General features: G+C 48.5%; 1 protein-coding gene across 1 annotated transcript; it reads right to left on the reverse strand.

The window, feature by feature from the left end:
• Positions 1 to 7767: 7767 nt before the first annotated feature.
• ZIC5 (Zic family zinc finger 5) lies at positions 7768 to 16429 on the reverse strand. Its single transcript, XM_026708384.2, has 2 exons — positions 15052 to 16429; positions 7768 to 10337 (listed from the first exon to the last, which is right to left on the reverse strand). The coding sequence occupies exons 1-2, from the start codon at positions 16424 to 16426 to the stop codon at positions 9877 to 9879; spliced, it is 1836 nt and encodes a 611-aa protein (XP_026564169.2). The 5' UTR covers positions 16427 to 16429; the 3' UTR covers positions 7768 to 9876.
• Positions 16430 to 22938: the final 6509 nt, after the last annotated feature.

The following is a 22938-nucleotide window of genomic DNA, read 5'->3' on the forward strand; positions in this document are numbered from 1 at the left end:
GGCAGGGAAGACCCCCTAACATGGCAGGACCATTCTCGATCAGCAGCCCAGGATGTGAGTAACTCCAACATGAGTGAGAGACCCTTCAAATTGGGGGTGGACGCTCTCCATCCTCCGGGTGGGAAGGAAAGTGCTTGCCTCGCAGTCCAGTGACCCTCTCGCCCTGATGCGCCCCCAGATGCTCTCCTCCTCCCCCTGCTCCCTCCCTGTCCCGGCTCCCCTCCCCCTCCCTTGTCTCTTCCCCAGCCCCCCATCTGTCCTCAGGAAAGCGGCGCCTGCAAGTCTGAGCTGGAAATTGGTGCACCTCTGAGGCAGCCCCCGCGCCAGTCATTTCTGCGGGCAAGTGAGTAAAGGAGAACAAATCGGGGACAAAGGCGAGCGCTTTCCTTTCAGCCTGGTCGTTAGGGCAACCCCAAGTATGCCGGCCATAATAAGGACCACTTCAAAGGCTTTTCTCCCTCCGCCTCCTTCCTCTTCTCCACCACCGCAGCCGCCTCCCTCTCCTCCTTCTCTCCCCCCCCTCCAAAGAAAAACTTTATGTATGCATTTATTTATTTACCCGTCCCCTTTCTCTCCTCTTCCCTACACTCCTCTTTCCCGCGTTTATGGCGCACCATTCAAGCTGGTTTGTATTAGAGAAACAAAGGACAAACGTGCCTCAATAAAAGTGCCTAAAAAGAGGGAGGGGTGGAGGAGGAGGAGGAGGAAGAGGGGGAGGAAATGTCAGGAGAGGGGTGACTTCCCCCTTACCTTCGGTATTGATTAACCAGGTTTTCTGTTTTTGTTTAATGGATGGGGGCAATTGAGGAGTGAGGGATAAGAACCCGGGGTGAAGAGATGGGCTGGGCCTCTTTTGTGGAGATTGATTTGTTTATAATATACCCTTGATTTTTAGGCCCTTTACCCCGCCCCAGAGCCTGTGTGAGTGGAGCGGGTTAGAGATCCTGTAAAAGCTAAATATTTAAATCCAGGCCAAAAGAGCCTCCTCCACAAGTCTTGGCCCCCTAGAGATTCTCCTCATGCCCAGAGCCCACAAGGCCCCCGCTGGGGTGGAATGAGAGGGTCTCCCCGCTTGTTTTAAAGGACGGTTTTGAACGGGGGAGGCCAAGAAAGAGACCCCTCCTCTCTCTCTCTCTCTCTCACACACACACACACACACACACACACTCACTCACATACACTCTTTCTCTCTCACACACACACACTCACACATACATACACTCTCACACATACTGACTCTCTCTCCCCCTTCTCTTTCTCTCTCTCTCTCTCACACACACACATACTCACACATACATACACTCTCACACACACATACACACACACATATACATACACTCTCTCTCACACACACACACACACACTCACACACAACACACACTCTCTCTCACACACACACTCTCTCCCCTCTTCTCTTTCTCTCTCTCTCTCTCTCTTTCTCTCTCTCTCACACACACATACATACACTCTTTCTCACATACACACACGCACTCATACATACACTCTCTCTCTCTCTCACACACACACACACATTCTTTTTTCTCTCTCACACACACACTCACACATACATACACTCTCTCTCTCTCACACACACACAACACACACTCTCACACATATACACACACACTCTCACTCTCTCTCCCCCTTTCTCTTTCTCTCTCTCTCTCTCTCACACACACACAAACACACATACATACACTCTTTCTCACATACAGACACACTCACACATACATACACTCTCTTTCTCTCTCTCTCTCTCATACACTCACACACACACAATACACACTCTCACACATACACACTCTCACTCTCTCTCCCCTCTTCTCTCTCTCTCTCTCTCTCTCACACACACACACACACACACACACGCACACACGAGAGAGAGAGAGAGATGGAGAGAGAGAATCTGTGCGCGTCGAAGACCCGGCCAGATTTGAGGGAGCGCCAATTGACTTGAGCTAACAGGCCTTGAAACGCGAGGTCACCAAAACCGCCTCTTAATGGGATGTCGCGAATCGGCGCTTCGTCGGAGCAGCGCTGCCACTTTCCACGCCGAAAGAGCCCGCCTTTGAACTTCGCCTGCCCTGAATCCGCACTGGCGCTCCCCACCTCCAAAAAAAGAAAGAGGGGGTGGTTGTTGAGGGTTTCCCTAGGGTCCGTCTGTGGGAGGGGGGGGAGAAGCGCCGAACCCCCTGCTCTCCGAGAGAAACCCCGAGGAAATTGGAAACTGGAGGAGGAGAGAAGGGAAGAATCGGGGCCCTGATGCCCGGCCTGAACATCAGTTAGTTAGTGGGAGGGAGGGCGGCCTATCGATACTGCATATTAACTCTGCCTGCCGAAGCTGAGTTGCTAATGAAATGCACCTGCCTGTCCACAGAAGCGCTCGGTCCCGCGTCCGTCAAGGCCTACATGACACCCCTTCCCCGGATACACTCCGGGATCCGTTTTCTCTTTCTCCAACCTTGAAGTGCACCGGCGTTACAGGCCCCGCGCGCATGCCCAGCCCAGGAATTTGGGAGAACGGACGCTCGCTGGGGAAGATGGGAAGCAACCCAGCCGAAGGCTGCACCTCCACGGGGCTCCTCCGCAGCCCCTTACTGGATCCAAGGGACCGGGTGTTTTAGCCCGGCAGATGGATTCCATTTGTAGGTTTGCGCCGCCGCCTCTCTTCTGCCTGGAGCTCCTAACCCAGCGTAGAACAGGACAAGGCTGCTCCTGGGATTAGAAAAAAGTCTGTCTGCCTATATCTATCTCTCTATCTATCCATCTCTCTATCTATCCATCTCTATTTGTCTGTCTGCCTATATCTATCTATCTATCTATCTATCTATCTATCTATCTATCTATCTATCTATCTATCTATCTATCTATCTTTATCTATCCATCTCTCTATCTATCCATCTCTATTTTTCTGACTATCTATCTATTTATCTATCATCTATCTATCATCTATCTATCTCTATATCTATCTATCTCTCTATCTATCCATCTCTCTATCTATCCATCTCTATTTGTCTGTCTGTCTGCCTGTCTATCTATCTATCTATCTATCTATCTATCTCTATTTTTCTGACTATCTATTTATCTATCATCTATCTATCTCTATATCTATCTATCTCTATCTATCCAGCTCTCTATCTATCCATCTCTATTTGTCTGTCTGTCTGTCTGTCTGTCTATCTATCTATCATCTGTCTATCATCTATCATCTGTCATCTATCTCTCCTCTCTCTCTCTCTCTCTCTCTCTCTCTATCTATCTATCTATCATCTATCTAATATCGATAGATCGATAGATAGACAGACCTATATTATTCCAGAGAGAGAAAGAGAGAGACTATAGAAAAGAAAGAGAGAGTGTGTGTGTGTATGTATGTATGCACGTATCCCCTCATCCACGCCGAGGCTCAACCGCTGCTCCCGCCTTCCTTACGGTTCTCCTCTACCTCGGAGGGAGCGGAATAGCGCCGACCGTGAGCAGGAGAGAGGGACGCCTCTCTGCCCGCCTCTGAAGGTTTGCAGCGCTCTCCGTTGCGCTAGAGGCAGAGAAAGGGGGCGGCGGGGGTGGGGGGACGGGGGGACGGGACCAAAGGTTTGAACCCTGATGCCTTTTTTTGTTTTTAATCGTGGTCCCACTGACTTTGGGGAGTGTGGCCTCTGACGCCCGTCCAAGGACTCTGAAGGGCCCCCTGTGGCGTCAGAGAGACTGTCTAACCAAATCAGTACAAACGGGAGACCCCAATCGCCTCCTAAAAAGACCACCTTGCGATTCTCACCAAGGTGTATCTAGGACGGTGTACACGCACACCTATGCCCCCATGCAGGTCTCCGTCACGTGACCACCTTGCCTTTCTATGGAGGCCCTTCCATAGAATGTGGATAAGACAAGCAACCTGATACCCTGCAGGCGTTTGGGACTACAAAGCCTCTAACGCTAAGCAGGAGCGGGTGGCCTAAAACCTCTCTCTGGCTGAATTCGCCTTGTTTTTCTGGATGAAAGAGGCGGGGGAGGTTCGGCCGAACACATGCATTCAGAATGGTAATGCTAGCATTCTTCTCTTGTATTCACATTAACATTTCCTTCTTTTAATTGTTTTAATCTGCATGCGGGCCCGGACACGGATGCTTTCTTCTTCTTCTTCTTCTTCTTCTTCTTCTTCTTCTTCTTCTTCTTCTTCTTCTTCTTCTTCTTCTTCTTCTTCTTCTTCTTCTTCTTCCTCCTCCTCCTCCTCCTCCACCTTCTTCTTCTTCTTTTTCTTCTTCTTCTTCCTCTTCCTCCTCCTCTTCCTCCTCTTCCCCTTCCCCTCCTCCTCCTCCTCCCGGTCCATCACCTGACAGTTGCAAGAATCTAGTGTCTCCATTGAAGTCATCCGAGATCATTCAAACCTACCGGCGCTGGAGAGAGAGAGAGAGAGAGAGGTTTTCCTAAGGATATAAACAGTTTGTTTTCGGCTGGGGTCCATTCAAACACTTCCAAGCCATCAAATGTTGAAAAAAATAGTATCGGCGAGACGAAGAAGTCTAAGCAGCCGGTTTCTCCCTAACTCCTACACGGGTCTAAGTACCTCCCAATTAGTTCACAAATGCGTATTGCTCGGTGTCGAAATAGACTCGAAATTGTGCAATTCTGTGCACAGTTCCATAGCTGAAGGAGATGTGAACCGTAGTTCGGTATGTCGGGCCTGCACACATGGGAGAAGCGGATCTATTCACACGCTCAAGTCAGCTCTTGTGCCAAGAGTGGCAAGTGGGGCAGAGTTCAACACGGGCTTTGTTCACACAAGCCGCTTAAACCTGTTTCTTCAACTACTAACCACTCCTCCTGCAGCATATACTAAGCGAAATGGTCTGGGTGTGTACACAATACGAAACCACCCGTCCAGGAGATCCAAGCGAAGCCTAACCGGCGTGGTCCGGCGTGGCTACGAACTGGGCTCGGTTGAGGATGTCATTTGGAAAGAACCTGCGGGGGGACGGGGGACGGGACGACGCTCTGTGAAGAGCCCGGCCGGCTCTTAGTGGACGCGGCGACGAAGGAAGGCGTGGTAAGCAGCCTCTTCCCGCCCGGTGCAGAATCCGAATTGGCCGCTTGATTTGCTCGCCACGTTTATGAAATTGACAATTCGGATTCTGCACCGGGCGGGAAGAGGCTGCCTACCACGCCTTCCTTCGTTCCTTCCACAGCCCTTAAGAGCAAAGCCAACCCGCGGGGTTTATTGGCAAACGGGACGGGGGTTTCTAGGCTTCCTTCTGGCTGAAACCGAGCCATCCCGGGAACAGCCCCGGCGCACAAAGCAAGCGCGTTAGAACTCAGTGCCAGCAAAGAGCTGGACGGGGAGGGCGGTTGTGTGCAACCCGCCGGCCTTAAATCTCTCTCTCTCTCTCTCTCTCTCTCTGTCCACACACAGACCCACGCGCGCGCAAGAAAGTATCGCCTTCTCGCCAGTGCATCCTTCTATCTCCCTCTCTCTCTTTCTCGCTCTCCCTCCCTCCCTTCTTTCCTCCCGCTCCCCTTCCCTCTCTCTCTCTCTCCCTTCCTCTTTCTCCTTCCCTTCCTCCTGCTCCCTCCTCTCCCCCTCCCTCCCCTCTATTTCTCCCTCCCCCTGCTTCTCTCTCCCTCCCCCTTCTCTCTCTTTCTCTCTCCTCTCTCTCTCTCTTTCCCCCTATTTCTCTTTCCCTTTCTCCCTCCTTCCCCATCTCTCCTTTCTCTCCTCTCTCTTTCCTCCTGTCTCTTTCTCTTTCCCTCTTTCTCTTTCCCTCTTTCTCCCTCCCTTCCCGTCTCTGTCCCTCCCTCCCTCTCTCCCCCTCCCTCCCTCTCTCCCTGCCTCTTTCTCCCTCTAGCCCTCTTTCTCCTTCCTTCCCCGCCTCTCTCTTTCTCTCCTCTCTCTCTCTTTCAATCTGTCCCTCCCTCACTCTCTCCCCCTCACTCTCTCCCTGCCTCTCTTTCTCCCTCCAGCCCTCTTTCTCCGTCCCTCCCCGCCTCTCTCTCTCTTTCTCTCCTCTCTCTCTCTTTCAATCGCTCTCTCTCTCCTCAGCACCAACGCTTACCGAAGGCATAAATTTTGCGGAAGGCAGGCAGGCAGGCCCACCAAACGAAAACAAAACCAACTACGGGCCTGGCAACGGGCGCGAGGCTCCTTCCCTCCGCCCAGCGTGCCTTCCCTTCCCCTCCCCCGCCGGCAAAGAGACAAAAGTGGATCACGGCTAATTTAAAGGTTGGTTTGTGTGCGAGCGAGCCACGGCTTCTCCCCCGCCGACAAGAGACGGAGGCTTTGAAGGTAGCCAGTTCCTTGTCAATAAGTGCCTTTTGTCTAAGCCATATTCAAATGGGGAAAGCATGGCTCGCCAATCGCCATAGAAAGCTTAACCCACCATGAACATTGTCCAAGCACCAAGTCTTCCGTTCCGGCCAGAATCACTTTGAAGTGGGGCAAGATGAGCTGTAGTCAATTTCAACTCTATAGACTGGTGGGGGGGAGGGCCGTCCCCCCAGCAGAAAACGGGGAGAGAACTTGTTTTAGCTTCCTCATTGTCCGATACCTTTCATCTCTGATATATTTCCCATAAATGATTGGGGTGGGGGGTGGGGACTTTTTCCTCTTCTCCTTTTCACCACAAACTCCTCCTCTCGACTGCAGCCCCTACCAGGATGCCCAGTTCATGCCTTCCCCACCTTTACCTCTTTGCTCCCCGCTTTCTAAAAATAATTCCATGAAATCTCCTTTGCAAACCTCTTTTAATTTCCACCATTTCAACGCCTCGGCTGAAAAAACAAAGTGGGCGGCCCCCTGAGAATTACAGAACCAGAGAGAGTTAGGAAATAAGTTGGGAGAAGCGTTTTTGTGTAAAGCACATTGTAGGGAAAGGGAGATAGGTAAGGTCTAGCCAATCCCTCCTCTTTCCTCAAAATAAAACCTTAAACCAGTCCCCAAACATCTCCAAGAATCTCCGAGTTGTCTCCCATTGTTTAGGAATACCACTATAGTTAGATAGAAACATATTGCAATGCTTTATATAGCAAGTGGCATGTGTTGCTCATATTAGATTTTTCACCCATTCTTTGCTTAGAGCAGTTTGAAAGGTTAGCTCTGAAAGGTTAGCTGGTTAAATAAATTGCACCAAATTGCTTTACAATAGAACACCGCAGACCTTTAAAATAATATTAGTTAGGAACGCTTAAATCCTATTTCATATTTGTCCTTACTTCTTCATCCAAGGTGGGAAAAATATTGAAGAGCAGCTCATATTGTCATCTGCCCTCTTCATCTTTCTTCCAACAATAAAGCACAGATGTGAGATATAAGAAGAATATTTTTATTTCACTTAAACTTTTTTTTACTTATGTATGATCAGGTTAACAAATATGAAGGAGGTACTAAGTGTTATTTTTTTAAAAATGTGATAAAGCCATGGCACAATAAAGAATACTGCATCCCCAAAGATAACCTCAATTATTTGGAAGTATGTCCATTGGAACAAAGTACCTTCTTCCTAGTAATTGTGTACCTCTAAAGATGTCAAGTTTCACATTAAGCAAAACACGAGGGCTGGTAATAGTGCAATTTTTCTTTCCAGAAGGAGGACATGAAAATAAAATGTATAAATTAAAAAATAATGCATTTAAAATCAGCAAGACATTTTCCCCCCAAAATAAAGACTGCCAAAATTGAAATTACCTTGTGAAAGTCCATGCCTTTTTCATTGTATTTTTCTTAGTATCTGAACGGATTGCGAATAAAGAAATGGAAAACAAGAAAACAAGCAAACGTAGTTTAAAAGTGGTTTGTATTCAAGTTCCCTTTATATACTTATGGATATAGACATTAAAATGTCCTTTCCTTTGTATAACAATATGGTGAGGGCATTTAAAAGCTTTCAGATGGACAGTACCATGCACTGGACTAAAAAAACAAATATATCTATAAACTACCGAACACCAACACACTGCACAGCAGACATGCAGAAAGGGTCTGTTTTCACATTACATTATTCATTCAAGTAAGTTTGAAAAATAGGGTGAGGTTTCCTCTGAAACAAACCACAGAATTATAGACAGCTTTCACCAAAAGTATAATAGTCTTCTTTGGTGCGTTCTGTATGCTATAAAAAGGGGGAGGGAAATGCAATGATATCTAAAAATTAAAAAAAATAAATTAATTTAGCTGTACAAAATAAATCACTTCCACATACAATTTATAACAATGACAAGACTACATATTACAATACGGGCACATTTAAAAAAAAAAATTCCCACTCGTTTCTACAAGCCCTGGGAATCGGTAAGCAACCAGTTCCTTATTCAGTGGTCTCTGAGGATACATTAGTGCTCTTTAGAATATCTGTAGGGTGTTTATGACGAACCAACGTTTTGCATTTGAAATGTTTCACTAACCACATCAGAATTTGTCAGTGTTCCATGACCTTTCCCTTGAATAGCCTGGCAGTGAGGCCAAAGGCAATTTATTTTTTCTCCCACCCCATTCCGTTTATCCATTTATGACAATTTACTTTGGTCACTGAATCATTGCATATAATTACAGGTGGTGAAAAATATGAAATTGCTTATAAAACCTTTGTATAAAAAAGGGATGAAAAGCTGGGTCATGTAAAAAATATTCTTTCAGAAAGAAAGATGGTTTCTCCAGCATTATACCTCTTTCAAAAGAAGGGAGAAGTTTGATCCAATGCCTTACTTTGGGCTCCATTTCCAAACATTATTTTTCTCATAAATCTAATATGCTTCAATTCCGTGTGACTGGTTCACAAGTAAGTATACTTAGATTCATGGTCTCAACTAAGAAATAGGCAGGGGTGGATTATTTTTAAAAAGGAGAACTTGTAAAGGAGTCCTGCTAAAAACTAGCTGCCTATAAATAACACCGAAATCAGTGAGAAAGTTGCTTTCAGGTACCTTGAATGCCTAAAATAATAATAAATAATTGCAGCATTTACACTGACACCAGCAGTATTTTATTTATCTCTCTGTCCCAAAGTTAGAGCTCAGTAAAGTTTTAAAAATTAGAATTATTTTTAAAAAATGAACATATGCAAAACTAAAGACCTAAAGATATGGAAACATACTGATGTCCTGAGGCCAGCCAATCGATCAATGCAGATTGTTTATTCTGAAGATAAATATTTAGCATAAAGGAACCAAAAGAGAAAATCCAGCTTTTTGTGAAATCTTATTTAATTGGGATTGTAACACTCACTCCCTTCCCTCAACTGACCTGGAAGTAAGCACTATTTAAAGATCAATCTTCTATGCAAGCAGTCTTAGCATTAACCTTCAAGGAGCAATTATAACTAGGAATAGCCAGAGTTTCAACATTAGTGTTAGTCTGATGCAAACATCAGTTCAAGGATTATATTCATTCGCTCCCTTTTGAGATCTTGGGGGATTCCAAAGGCCATGAACTAAATACAGAGATTATGAATGCAAAAAAATCGTCTGGCAGTTTAACAAATGACAAACGTAGAGCAGAATAAATCTTTCAAAGATTATAACGCTGACTCCTGGCATCAAGAGCATCCATTCACTTATGCTGCATTCATGAACCACATTTCTGGCTTTGTTTTGGAAAACATTTTCATGTCAAGCTGGCTATGCGTACATTGCAAATCAAGCTAGGCCTTGAACCTCTCCTAATTTATCCTTAGACTGGGAAGGGTGGGGGCAGAAAAGTAAATGCCTGTCGGGTTATTCTTGAAATCTAAATTGGTTTAAAAAAAAAAGACTCTTCTTTTTTAATAAAATAAAAAAGATATAAGTCCAATGACTTAAATTAATTACATATACAAACACCATAGGGTTTCATTTAGTTAATAAATAGACCAAGTGAACAAACATGGCACGTGCATATGCCATTCTAGAGTTCTAATGAATAGTCCTTGACTCAGAGTTCCTGTAGGTCTCTTCCTCCTCCTCTTCCTCCTCCTCCTCAGAAGAGGTGGCATTACTGGATGGGGCATGGAGGTGGTTGGCCGCCCCACTGGCCTGGCAAACGTACCATTCGTTGAGGTTGGTGACCTGAGGAGAAAGGCTGGTAGGCTGGCCCCTTCCTGATGAGTCCTGAAGTGGGGAAAGAGGGGCACCCAGAGCTGTCCCCACAGGCTGGTACCCGTGAGATCCTGGGGGAGGAGAAGGTGGTGGGGATTTGCAGTGGATCTTCATGTGTTTTCGCAAAGAGCTTGGGTGGGTGTAGGACTTATCACAGCCTCTGACTTTGCAGAAGTATGGCTTGTCGCTGGTGTGGACATGGGAGTGTTTCTTTCTGTCACTGCTATTGGCAAACTTCCGGTCGCAGCCATCAAACTCGCATTTAAAAGGCTTCTCCCCTGAAAGACAAAAACATCTATCGTTGGTCTCCTTGTGAAAAGAAAGCATGAAAGCCAACCAACCTGCTTGCATTTACAGGTCAAACCAAACACCAGGATAATGGCGTCAAGCTCTAGCAAAGGAGGTTTAAAGCAGCTTGTAAAACAGAGAGGGAGAAAAAATGGAACATTACATTGATATTTCTCCCCCCCCCATCCTTTCTCACCACCCTCCCCCACCCTGCTGCCATGAACACACTTTTTCAGGATCATCATCATCATCATTGCCATCTCTCAATAAGAAGGCCAGCATATCAAGGTTTAGATTTGCTTCAAAGCACAATCCATACCACCCAGGAACGTCTGCTAAACGATGATCCAATACAACACGATTTTCAGATAAAGGCTTCCAGCGTAAGAGAAAAATTGCTCCTCATCTCCCCTTTGAATTCTTATTAAAAATTAAAAATTGGGGGTTAAAAGAGGGAGGGGCTTGTAAAAGCTACCCAGGGAAATTGACCTATCTTCAGGAAAAAAAAATATATTTGGCCATAATTTCTTCAAGAGCAGCTGTTTAAACATAACACTGAGTTTTTTTTTTTTTTTTAAGCCACTAAGTTCTCCGGCCAACTGCATTCTCAGATAGGAAGGGATTCATTTTCCCCCATTGCTTTACCACTTGCCAATGATTGGGGAAACAATCCAATAAAAGAGCAAAGCAAGTATATCCTCATAAAAAGAAGGGATCCACTGCCGAAGAAGGATCTCACCTCCAGCGGAGTGGGTGATGTCAGAAATCTAGAGTGACTCCCTTTCAGAGGGCTTAAATTGCAGCTTAATAATAAGTGCAACTTCAGGCTGTCTGTTCAGACATAATTGTAAGTTTCTCCTGTTTAGAAGGGATAAGATTCTCCTCTAAAAGACAGAAAGCAAAATAATCTGCAGATCTGTTTCTTGATGCAATTGAATTAAATAGATGGATGCCACAAAAGGCTCACTGACCTGCTCTGGAAGGTTAAACATTTTTTGTTGGTGACACTATTATTGTTTTTTTTAAAAAAAAGGAAGCCTCGTTTTGCTATTTTATGGGTAGAACTGAAAATATAATTCTTGCAGCCAGTAATAAGCCAAAGTAGCATCTTTCACCAGGTGGATTTTGCCACAAGAAGGAAGTCCCACCCTTCACTCTGCTTGGGTGAGGATGCCAGCTAGAACTGCGGGATTTTCGCCTATTTACTATTGCAAACAACCACCATCTGCGCTTTCAGGCGCTACATTCCTCGGGGAAACCTTTTTCCAATGCAAATATTTTCCGGCAAGGGGCCGAATTGCAAGCTACGCTGTTTCAGTCCAAGCAGAGCCTCCGAGTTCCAAGGAGAAAAGAGCAAAGGGGGCCTGCATAAGCGCACCAATCGTGCCTACTACCGTCCCTGTCCTATGGATTCCTTTTATTTTTCTTATATGTATCCATTTCAGGTATTCATAACTATGTTTATACTTATGCCTGTTATCTTATAATCGCTTGACAAATAAATAAATAAATAAACAAACAAATAAATAAACAAAAAACAAATCTGGCGCTTTCTCACATTCTCCAACGATGCTACTCTCCTAATATTACTGCACGGTCTGTAGAGGCTTCCCGGGGCCGTGTCAGCCCCTCACCCAGAGGGATTTCGGCAGCGGCCCGGGAAGAACGCAAGTTCGAGCCCAGCCAGTCCTGAAGCCTTCCCTGAAATCGGAGGCGAGGGGCCTCCCACAGGAGCTAAGACATTCCCACATCGAGACTTCCCTCACCCAACCCGCATTCGCGAGAGTTTTCCCTGGCGCATTTGGGTCAGGCTTTCCATCCATCCTGCTTGGGAAGGGGCGGGGGGGGGGAATACGTTGCCTTAGTCACAAGGATCAAATATCCCAACGCGAGACGCCTCTGGGGTTTGCCTTCCTTTCCGGCAAGAGACGCGCCATGGGAGTACCGGGTCGCTGTGGGAAGTTCCCAAATCGCGCCTTGCAGAGGCTCGCTTTTCTCCTTGGGAAACAAACCTACGTTCAAGCCCGGGAAGGATGAAGGGGATGGCCGTTGCAAGGGGAGCCTTGCTTTTCCTGCGCCCTGAGAAATCCAGCTTCCTCCCGCTTTCAGTCAAACGAAGCGACCTTGGGAGCTTGCAAAGCTTGAATGCAACACGTTCAACTTCGCAGCTACTACGATTGTTGGATGAGCAGGCACAAAAACAGCCGGGGAGGTGGTTGAAGCCTGGGAAACAGGCCTCAACAGGAATGCCGATTTACCATCAGCTGAACAAGTACTTAGAAGGCGAGGGCTGGGCAGCAGAAGCAAACCCACAACTTTAAAAGCCAGCCATCCATACATCCCATGAGCATCTGAACAGCCACATACAACAGGCATCATATAAATACACACACAACTGCTTAGAGAGGAGTTCCCTGCAGGTGGGTTCTAGACTCCACAAGCTCGGAAGACAAAACCTCTTGATCCCGGTGACCCACCCACATTTGATCCCCCATTATCTTGGGACACATACATTCGCCTTTATTCGGGAAGCATCTCTTCCTCCTCGGGAGCAACAGCCAGGAAAGGAGAAAAAGCCACTCACCTGGCCCAGCCACGCCTTCTTTCCGCCTAACCCTCAGCGTTGCCTCTTGCCTGAGCCCTTGGAGGAGGCCTACAAACAGCCTTGAGCCCTGCAACCAGAAAGGTATCAACTCCCTCCTTGGAGTCGGGGAACAAGAGAGATCCTAGCTGGCTCTCGCCTTCCGGGAAGGCTGCTCAGAAGAGAAAGAACGCACCCGCCACCAGGGCCCGCAGAGCCGGTCAAGCTCCTCTGCCAGCTGTTCTGTGTCCTCCTCCCTCCGTCCCTTAGACCTGACAGAGCAGGCAGAAGACTAGCAGACCCTTCTGGTTCCCCTACATCAGGGGGTGCCTAAAACTTGGCAACTTTAAGACTTGTGGACTTCAACTCCCAGAATTCTCCGGCTGGAGAATTCTGGGAGTTGAAGTCCACAAGTCTTAAAGTTGCCAAGTTTTAGGGACCCCTGCCCTGCATGCCTGGCGCCCAAAGGATTGCCTCCCCAGCCGGCAGCGAGACCTGGAAAAGCAGCCTTTAAAGGGGAAGAGCCCCCCAAAACTGCAGGTGGGGGGGAGACCAGATACATACACACACACACACACACACACACTTACCTCATGTCTCCCCGGAGCACCAGCAAGAAAAAAAAAGGAGAAACAAAAGAATGTCTGCACTCAAAGAGGGAAGGAAGGGAGAGCAGAATTCATTTATTCTCCGATCTGCGGGACCCACGCAGCTTCTCCTCCCACTCACCCCACCCCACCGCGCGCCTAAAGGGCTCCGAGAAGTCTGCAACAAGAACAGGAGGCAGCTGCGTGCAGCCAGATGGGTTTGGTGGGGGCAGATTCGCCACCTTAAGATAAATAAATAAATCGGGCCGCTCTGGTCGCCTGAGGCCCATTTGCTTTGGCGGCTGAAGAGCGCATTGCACCTCGTCCGCCCTCGCGCGCTCTCTCTTTGCAAGCAAGACGCGATAAATCACAAAAACAATTAGGTGAATTCCCCTCCTGTGCTGCTCACCTTCCCCATAAAACGTCTCTGGTGGATAATATCTGTCTACAGGCCACTATAAATTCCAAGCTGCCTTTTTAAGGAGAATCAAAAAGGCTGCCGCAGATCAAAACCAAGCCGTAAAAGTTAACAGCGCCGTTAAAGCCAATTCCAACTAAAAAGCCTCTCCAAAGCCCGGCCCTGTCCTTAAGCAGCCAAAGGCCCCCCGGGACTGGTCTCACCTTCCATGGGGTTCTTCTCCACTTTGGGGAGATCGTTGTAAACCTTTCCCCTAGGTCAGCATAGATACGGGCCTCTTTTTCTATCAAACGGCTCCAAAACAAACCAGAACCACGAAGGCAACTAGCTATAAGAATTATGCCTACATTTTGAACGTAAGAAAGCAAAATAGAATAGAATAGAATTCTTTTATTGGCCAAGTGTGATTGGACACACAAGGAATTTGTCTTGGTGCAAATGTTCTCAGTGTACATAAAAGATACATTCGTCAAGAGTCAAGAATCATCAGGTACAACACTTAATAATAGTCATAGGGTGCAATAAGCAATCAAATCATACTAGGAAACAGTCAATAGAATTATAGTATAAACAAAACATAGAAACCCAAACCAAGGGCTTACAGCTCCACCAAAGTCGCTTCTCTGGATTTCACGTGAAAGACGTGGCACATTTTCCCCCTCTCTGCACCAAAGAACACGGGGGATGGATGGGTGGGAACCCAACATTAGATTTCAGAAGAGAAAGTTCAGAGTGCGCCGGTTCTTGGGGGACTCCTGGGGTTTTCCCCACTTCCCCAGGCATTGGTGTCTTTCCCAGACCTCCTCAGCGCTCTTCGTCTGCCTGTTGAAGAGTGCTGTGGAGCCGGAAAGCTCGCCAGCTGCCCAAGCCTCACAGCCTGGAGCTCCGAAGCTGCTTTACCGCATCGCCAAGACACGCGGAGATGCGACGTAATAACAGGATCGAGGTATCAGGGGGGCTTCCGCTCGCGGCGGTGTGGAGCCATCGCGCCCAAGAAATCGCTTATTCGTGATAAAAGTCACATGCCTGAACCGACGCCGGGCAAGAGGAAAGGCGGAGAAAAGGGAAGCCGGGCTTGGCGAGGCGGGACCCAGCCCACGAGGGAAGAGGCCACCCACCTGTGTGCGTCCTTTTGTGGATCTTGAGGTTCTCGGAGCGGGCGAAGACCTTGCCGCATCCCGGGAAGGGGCAGGGGAAGGGCTTCTCGCCCGTGTGCACGCGGATGTGGTTGATGAGCTTGTACTTGGCCTTGAAGGGCTTCCCTTGGCGGGGACACTCCTCCCAGAAACACACGTGGCTGCTCTGCTCAGGCCCCCCGACGTGCTCCACCGTGACGTGGTTGACCAGCTCGTGCATGGTGCTGTAGGTCTTGGAGCAGGGTGGAGGGCGGCCGCCGCCCGCCTCGGCCTCCAGCCACTTGCAGATCAGTTCTTGCTTGATGGGCTGCCGCATGTAGCGAAGGAAGGCGGCGGCGGCGGCGGCAGCGCCCGCGTGGGACGGCGGCGGCGGCGGCGGCGACGCGTGATGCGCATGTGCAGGCGGGTGCGAGTGGTGGTGCTGTTGCTGCTGCTGCTGCTGCAAAGCGGCGGCGGCGGCGGCCGCTAAGTTGACCGGATAGCCGTGCGGCGCAGGGCCGTAGGACGCTTCGGAGCCGGCGGGCGAAGGGCGGAAGGGCTCGATGCGGCCGTAAAACTCCGCGGCGGCGGCGGCGGCGGCAGCCACGGCCAACCCCAAGCGCATCTGGCCGTTGAGCGGGTGATGCCCGCCGGAGGTGCCGGCGGGGTGCTCGTGCAGGCCCGGAAAGACGGCGGCATGGAGGTCGCCCCCAGCGCCGTAGGTGCCGGCCGAGGAGATGAACATGGGCGAGCTGGCGGCCGCCGGGGGCTGCTGGAGCTGCGGCGGATCCCCCCGCAAGCCCGGCTCCCGCCGCAGCGCCAGCTCCCTGTCCGCCGCCGGGTAAGGCTGACTAGCCGAGGCGGGAGCCGCGCCGTTGGCGCCAACTCCGCTCCCGGCCGATTGCAAAGAGGCGGCCGCGGCGAAAGTCGCTTCGGGGCTGGCTGGGCTGAGCTGGAGAGCCCCCGCCGCCACGTGTTCGGGCCCGAAGGGGGCGGTAGCAGCCGCGTCCGAAGAGCCCAAGTCCCCCGGGTGCAACGGGTGGAAGCCGCCGCCGCCGCCGCCGCCAAAGGAGTCGGCCAAGCGCAGGCTGGGACTCCTCTTACAACTCAGCGCGGGCTCCATGCCGCCGCCGCCGCCGCCCACTCGCCCATCGAGCCGCACGGGGGTAGCCCGGGCCTGGGCCAGCCCGGCGGGGGCTGAAGCCTTCCTCCCCCTGCCCGCTGCCGCCGCCACCGTCACCAGCGCCGCCGCCTTGCCAAACATGGAGCGATTAAGCGGCTCTTTAACTTCTTTTGTCTCCTCCGCTTCCCAACTCGGCTGCTCATTCCATCCGCTCCCCGCTCTGGCCTCCAGCGATTGGCAGAGCGCTCGGCACATTTGAGCGGCGCGGTTGGGAACCAGAGTTTGGAAATGTGCGCGGGTGGGATTGGAGGGAGAGCGATGATTGGCAGAGGCCAGGGCAGCGCGATTGGCTCCCATTCAGGCCGGGCGCTCAGCGGGAGACCGCCCTCGCGCTCCTGCCTGCGTCCTCCCCCTCCCTCCCCCCCTTTCCCCCCCCTCTTTCCCGCACTTGCTCCACAGCTCCTTCTCCCCCTCCCTCCCTCCCTCCCGAAATGGTTGCCCTCGGCGGAAAAGAGAAAGGGAGAGGAAGAAGGGGGGGAAAGTTCGCGCCTCGTCGCCGAGGAAGCGCCAAGCGAGCGGCGGCCGAGGAGGCCGACTGACTCTTGTCCCGAGTTTCGTGAGGAGGAGCTGTTGGGCTTCCCTGCCACCTGTAGGGCGCCGGGTTGGCAGCTGAGCCAGGCGCTCAATGAACGGCCCTTCCGCCTGCCTGGAGTCCGCAAACTCCGCTCTTGGATCTGGCACCGGCGCCTGGTCTAAAGTCTCGTGTTTACAACAGGTTGTTTTTGACGGAAGGCGCGTGGAGAACGGCGGCGGTTGTAATAGTCCACATTAAGTGCTGCCCCGTTGACACTCCGGCGAGAAGGTCTTATTTATTTCTCCTTGAAGGGCCTGAAGGAAGACCCCCCAATTGCAACGAAGTTTCCCCTAACGAGCCCATCCGGCTGAGACCGTCCGGCCTCGGTTCCAGGGAGAAGTCGTTGCGCCCATCCCTGAGAGAGTGGGCTTCCCCTTCCCCCCACGAGCAGAGATGCAATTTTTCCACGCGGGCACTTTGAAGGTCCCGTGGATACCCGTTTCTTCTTCGACCCTCCTTCAACCCAGGCACTGACCTACTACCGCCAAGGCCGCCTCGCGGCCCCAGAATAGCCGCTGCTTTGCAAGAGAGAGAGAGAGAGAGAGAGAGGCGGCGACGAGGAGAGGGTTGGCGAGCCGCTGTGGAAGACTGCCAGCGTCCCTTTCGTTAGAGAAAGCAAAGCATTCCTTTGCTTTCATCGCTGGGGCAGAAGGAATTCGTTTCCCAGTATTCCGTCTTAAACGGTCGAGTCTGAGAAAAGAAACAGATCCCCCTTATTTAGTTCTTCTCCACATCATCTCCTCCTCTTCCTCTCCTCCCCTCCCTGAATTAATCCCGCAAATGTTAAATCATTACTACCGAACGTCCAAATTGACCTCGTGCCTTTCGGGTCTCTTCCTTCCCTTCCAAACTTTGTTTTATCCAAACCGTTTCCTTAACCCTTCAGAGGGGAAAAAAAAAATAATACCTGAGACCTCAGCGTGGTCTTTTCTCCGCGTAAAGTTTGTCAGGCCCTCCCTTTTCAAGAAGTATATCTGGCCAGCTCAAAATTGTTTTCAGAAGCAGGTGGTGAGGGGGGAAAAAAACAAAAAACCGCAGGAACTCATTCTGGTCAGAAAGAAGGCGAGGAGGGAATGGCGGGCCCCCCAAACCTCTAGCAGCTCCTCCCCCTCCTCTTCCTCCACTTCGTTTTTTCTTACGTTGGTGCAGATAGATTATTATTATTATTATTATTATTTTGTAAATTCGTAGTTCTCATGACATTAGTGGGATTTGTCTCTTGGGGGTGGGTGGGGGTGCGGCTGAAGTGATGGCAAAGCAAGTCTCCACATTTGGGAACGGAGAGGACTTGCTCTTAAAAACAAAAACACACAAAAAAAACCCGGGGTGGATGAGGGATGCAGTATTGCGATTCGGAAACGGAAGAGGAAGGAAAGCGGCCTTTTCACAGTCGGCGTGGGGAACGCGAGGGGCCGCGGGAGCGAGCCTCACAAACGGGGCAGTTGCATTTCCTTTAAGAAAAGTTAGTAGGCTACTTTTAAATAGCGCGCGAAGAGACCGGGCTGGGTTCGCCGCGCGCTTAGGCTGGCTTTTTTATTTTCATTTTTTATTTTGGCGAAGGACCCGTATCTAATTTGCCTCAGGCTGACGCGATGCAGAAAGCGTCCCACGCCAAGTTCAATTCTCCTTGCAGTAAAAATGATCGACTTTCCTTGAGCTTTTAGCCTAGGGAGGGAGGGAGGGAGGAGACCCCTTCTACCAGGAACCGCCCCCACTTTCTCACTTGCCCTCAGGTCGCGAGATAAGGAAGGGCCGCCCGGGTCAGTCATTACAAGCATCTGTTAGGAACTGGCCACCCAGCGAGTAACGCGTGTCCTTCTCATTAAATATCTTCCCGAGCAATATCACCCGCCTTTCTTTCCAGGTAAAAGCAACCAGATCCAAGCAGGGACTCTATTCGCCTAGCAAGCGTGTTTAGGATTCCAAGTGTCGAGAATAGATAACACTTTTCAGTGATTCTTTCACCGTTGTGCTGTTCCATCTTCCAGTTAGGATGGGTGCTTAAGTAGGATCTTAACCGGAATGCTCAAAGTCAAACCTTTTCACGCAAGGGCCCAGGTCAATCGCACCGGCGCACCTGAGTTACAAGTACTGCAGCTGCGCGCAGCCGCCTCGAACCCACGTCCTTCTTCGCCCTCTTGTCCAGCACATCAACCTGATATGGAACTGCCCTCGATTCCCAGCGTCCTAATCCAAATTGCTCTCCCCGATCCATTGCTTCGTTGAGGGAGGGGCGGATGGGAGGTGTGTGTGTGGGGGGGGGTGTCTCCAAACAGTCGATGTTTCAAGGCTGGAAGGAGGGGTGAGGATCGTAACCTTGCCTGTGGGAGTGGTCGTCCGGTTTGGGACAATGTGGACGATAGCCAAAACTTCTTGGTGGGACCGATTGAATGGAAAGCTGCGGTGGAATGACAGACAGGGCACACAAGCTGTTTTTGAAGAGGCCTAATGACCCTGTCAACCCGCGTTCTGCATGCCTTGGGGATGTGAGATTCGCGTCTTGTACACCCAACCCCTGGCCAGGCAACCCAAGGGGCTAAAAAAGCCCATCCTGTGACCCAGACTGTCGTTTTTGTTATCTCGGGCTAAGCAGCAAATTAGGCGGAAGACTGCCCCCACCACCACCATTATCATCATCGTCATAATCATCATCATCATCCCTGTTATTATCTTCATCACCGCCGTGGTCGCTGATGGTTAGTGGACCAAGGAGAGCGTCTCGTCTGAGCAAGATAGTAGTAGCTAGGTAGACCTTATTCCGCAATCCTGGAATGAGAAGTCGGCTAGCTTCTGAATGCAGTAAAGCAGCGAAGGGCCGCGCCGTTATTATGAAGCAATTAGTCTGCAAAATCGGGCCTGTCTGTCCAGGATTCACTCTTCGAAATTGTACAAGGGCGAAACATTCGCGTTTTACTACTGTGGCCCATTCGAACCCTACCAGAGGAAATAGGTGATTTCGGTATTATAAGGGGGTATTTAATTCGGAAACACCTGCTTTTTCCATTGATTTCGCCAAATATAGTATATTCCCCATACCAATTACTGTAATGAGTCGCTTTGCTTTCTCCCTTCCAGTTTGTTTATTTGTTTTGTTTATCTCCCTTTCCCTCCTTCCTATTTCAGTCCACCGGCACGTTTCGTAAATCACCTCTCTAGAGTTCGTGTTTTTGTTTGCTTGCTGTTTAAGGCATTTGTTTGACGGTGGCATTATGCAAATATATGATAATGATCTCGAAACCCATTTGCAAGTAGTTGTCTTTAGTGCACACATGTTATTGATATTCGGGGGTGGGGACGATATTCCAGAATAGAGGGAAAAATGCCTTCTGGGGAATAATTAAAACGAGAGAGCAATTAACAGCTTTTCTCAAGATCCTTTAAAAAGCCCTGCCAGCAGAACAGGCACCACATTCTTCAGGCGCGCGTGCGTACACACTCTCTCTCTAGCTGTGTTAGTCAACACACTGGATGAAGTCAGTTGAAGTTGGGTTAGTTTTCATTTTGATTAAAGCCCTTCCCTCCTTCTTTCCTTCCCTCCTTTCCGTAGCTTGACATGTTCTGTGAACACACCCCAGCCGGTCTCTTTATGTTAAATGTGTTGTGTATGCAGAGCACAAAAAAATAATTCAATAATTGGGTTAAATACGTTGTGCAAATTTAGCATGGGAAACCGCTAGGAGAGCAGAAGAGATACCTACGGAGAGAACTTATTGTGTGGAAAGAACAACTTATTCAGCTACGATTTTTTTTTTAGATCCTGATAATTTTCAAGAAATTCGTACCATTCCTCTCAAATAAAGGAGTCTGGGAAAGATTGATTTTCTCTCCTTTTTTCCACAAGTACCTGTTGGTAAACGTAATGTCCTCACTCCCATCCCTTCTTCCACAGGAACTAGCATCCTGCACCTCTCAAAAGGCACACACCTTTTGTCCCAATGAAACCAGTAAATTAAGTAGCTGTCCCAGCCCATTTCTACACTAGTGATTTTACTGTGACGCCCAGCCGTTGCTATGGCGATCTATCTACCACTAATGAAGACAAGCTTTTCCCTTGCAATAGAAGATGTTATAAACCCCTCTTGTGGATTTTGAGCTTCATGGATTGTTTGGTTCTTGGTTCTGTCCCCTTTTCCCCCAAGCTCCCATTCAAAACATTGTCTGCTACTGAAAATGTAAGGCTTATCTAGACGATTTACAGTCCTGCAAGGTTCATTCAGCAAATTTCCGAGGTGCATTGGAAGGAAAAAGGAGGGAGAACCATTAATCTATGGAATAGCTTGCCTCCCAGAGTTGTGAATACTCCATCACTGGAGGTTTTCAAAAATAGACTGGAGACCCATTTGACCAGGGAAGGATAAGATTTCCTGCCTTGATCAGGATTCAACTAAAGATTTCTGAGGGTCCTTCCAGCCCTTTGATTTTATGTTCTAAAACGGTTACATTTTACTTGATCTTCTGTCACTGAGTTAACGGGTTAAATACATCACTAGAGGGCTTTTTTTTTAAAAAAAAAAACTCTTCAGGGTAGAACAAATGTGGGATATTCAGGTGGGTCCTTCAGCGAGATCAGAAAGCTGTTTCAAATCAATGGCTGGTGTATCCAAGTAATAATCAGTATGCCAAGCAAATAGATTTATTTTCCCAGCGAAAAACCACTGCTTCCTATGCTTTGTCTCAGTTCTGGATCAATTAAGCTGAAGCAAACACACACACACACACCCTTTTTTTTTCTTTTCCTCCTTTCACACAAAGGAACTTGTCTCCACCTCCATTCCAAACGCACACAGGCATACTTACCGAGAGTCTAATTTGTACAGTTGTGGTGGTGGTGGTTATCTGGCATGATCTTGCAGGTTAGATGCCAGTGGCAGACAGCTGCAGGGATTTATCAGAGCAAAGCCGAGCTGGAATGCAGGCAGCGACCCCAAGAAACTGCACTTAGCATTACAATCCTATGCACATCTGTTCAAAGTAAGCAGCGCCTCGAGTTAAAACGGGGGTTTCCTGTTCCATGGTAGTATATGGAATCTATTGGGTCGCACCCCAAAGAACTAATGCGGATGGGCTGTGAGCAAAAATCCTTACTTCATCAGATTTGCCTACTACGGAATTTCCTAAATTTCCTAAATAGATTCGGGAGGGATATGATATATTTATTTACGTGGGAGGAAATTCAAAAAGGTTTTCACTTGAGTAGGTTTTTCAGAATCAATTGAGAAGCTTTAGTTACGTACCCTTGTTTGCAAGTTAAATCCAGTACATATATAATTTTTAAAAAATACTTCCAAATAAACTCCATCAAATTGTGTTGTACATGTTCTATTCTTTTTTCTCAACCCCTTGGGGAGAGGAATACATGGCCTACCACGTACAAACAATATCCGTGTGAGGATATGGTATATATTTAGAGATATCACCCACAACTATTTTTAACATATGGAGTGAAAATAACAATTCTGTTATTCTCTCCCTGCTCTTAGCTCTAATCTGCTTTCCTGATGCCCATCAGAAAATTGAGGATGCTTGTTGGGCTGCAGAAAAGATGAGGGGTGTGTGTGTGAAATAACATACAGAAACTCACTTCAGCTTTGAATACATTGAGTGAGGTTGAGATTTCTGTATTTTCAAAAATGAAGATATGGCCTTAATTTTTTCCCCCCAAATATGGTGGTAAACATGGTGGCTGCCATTTTAGGTAATATTGCTTTACAGTGAAGCTAATTTAATTGGACTTAATTCTGAACGAGCTGATTGAAAAAATACCTTGAAGCTTTCTACAATATTTTAAAATAGGTGTGTGTGACTGCTCAAAAGTAACTGTATAGAATTCAGTGAGACTTAGCCATAGTTCAGTGAGATTGCAGCCAAAAAGTTAAATTCTTGCAGCATCCTCTCAGATTAGCAGCCAATATATTTTCCCCAATTAAAAGGAACATGATAACTTTTTAAAATAGGGAAATTATAACTGAGTTATTAAATGTATGGGATTACAGAATAAATACAATCTAGTTCTCTATATTTATATCATCTATCGCCTCAATCCAAACCAACTTTAGGCAACTAGAGATCAATTTAGCCATCTGAAACTAAACTGTCACATTCAAAGGGATACAGAAACGACATCAACATTTAT

The sequence above is a fragment of the Pseudonaja textilis genome, chromosome 8, assembly GCF_049901715.1.
Source record: "Pseudonaja textilis isolate UNSWEBS1 chromosome 8, rPseTex1.2, whole genome shotgun sequence".
In the NCBI taxonomy this organism is placed as follows: Eukaryota; Metazoa; Chordata; class Lepidosauria; order Squamata; family Elapidae; genus Pseudonaja; species Pseudonaja textilis.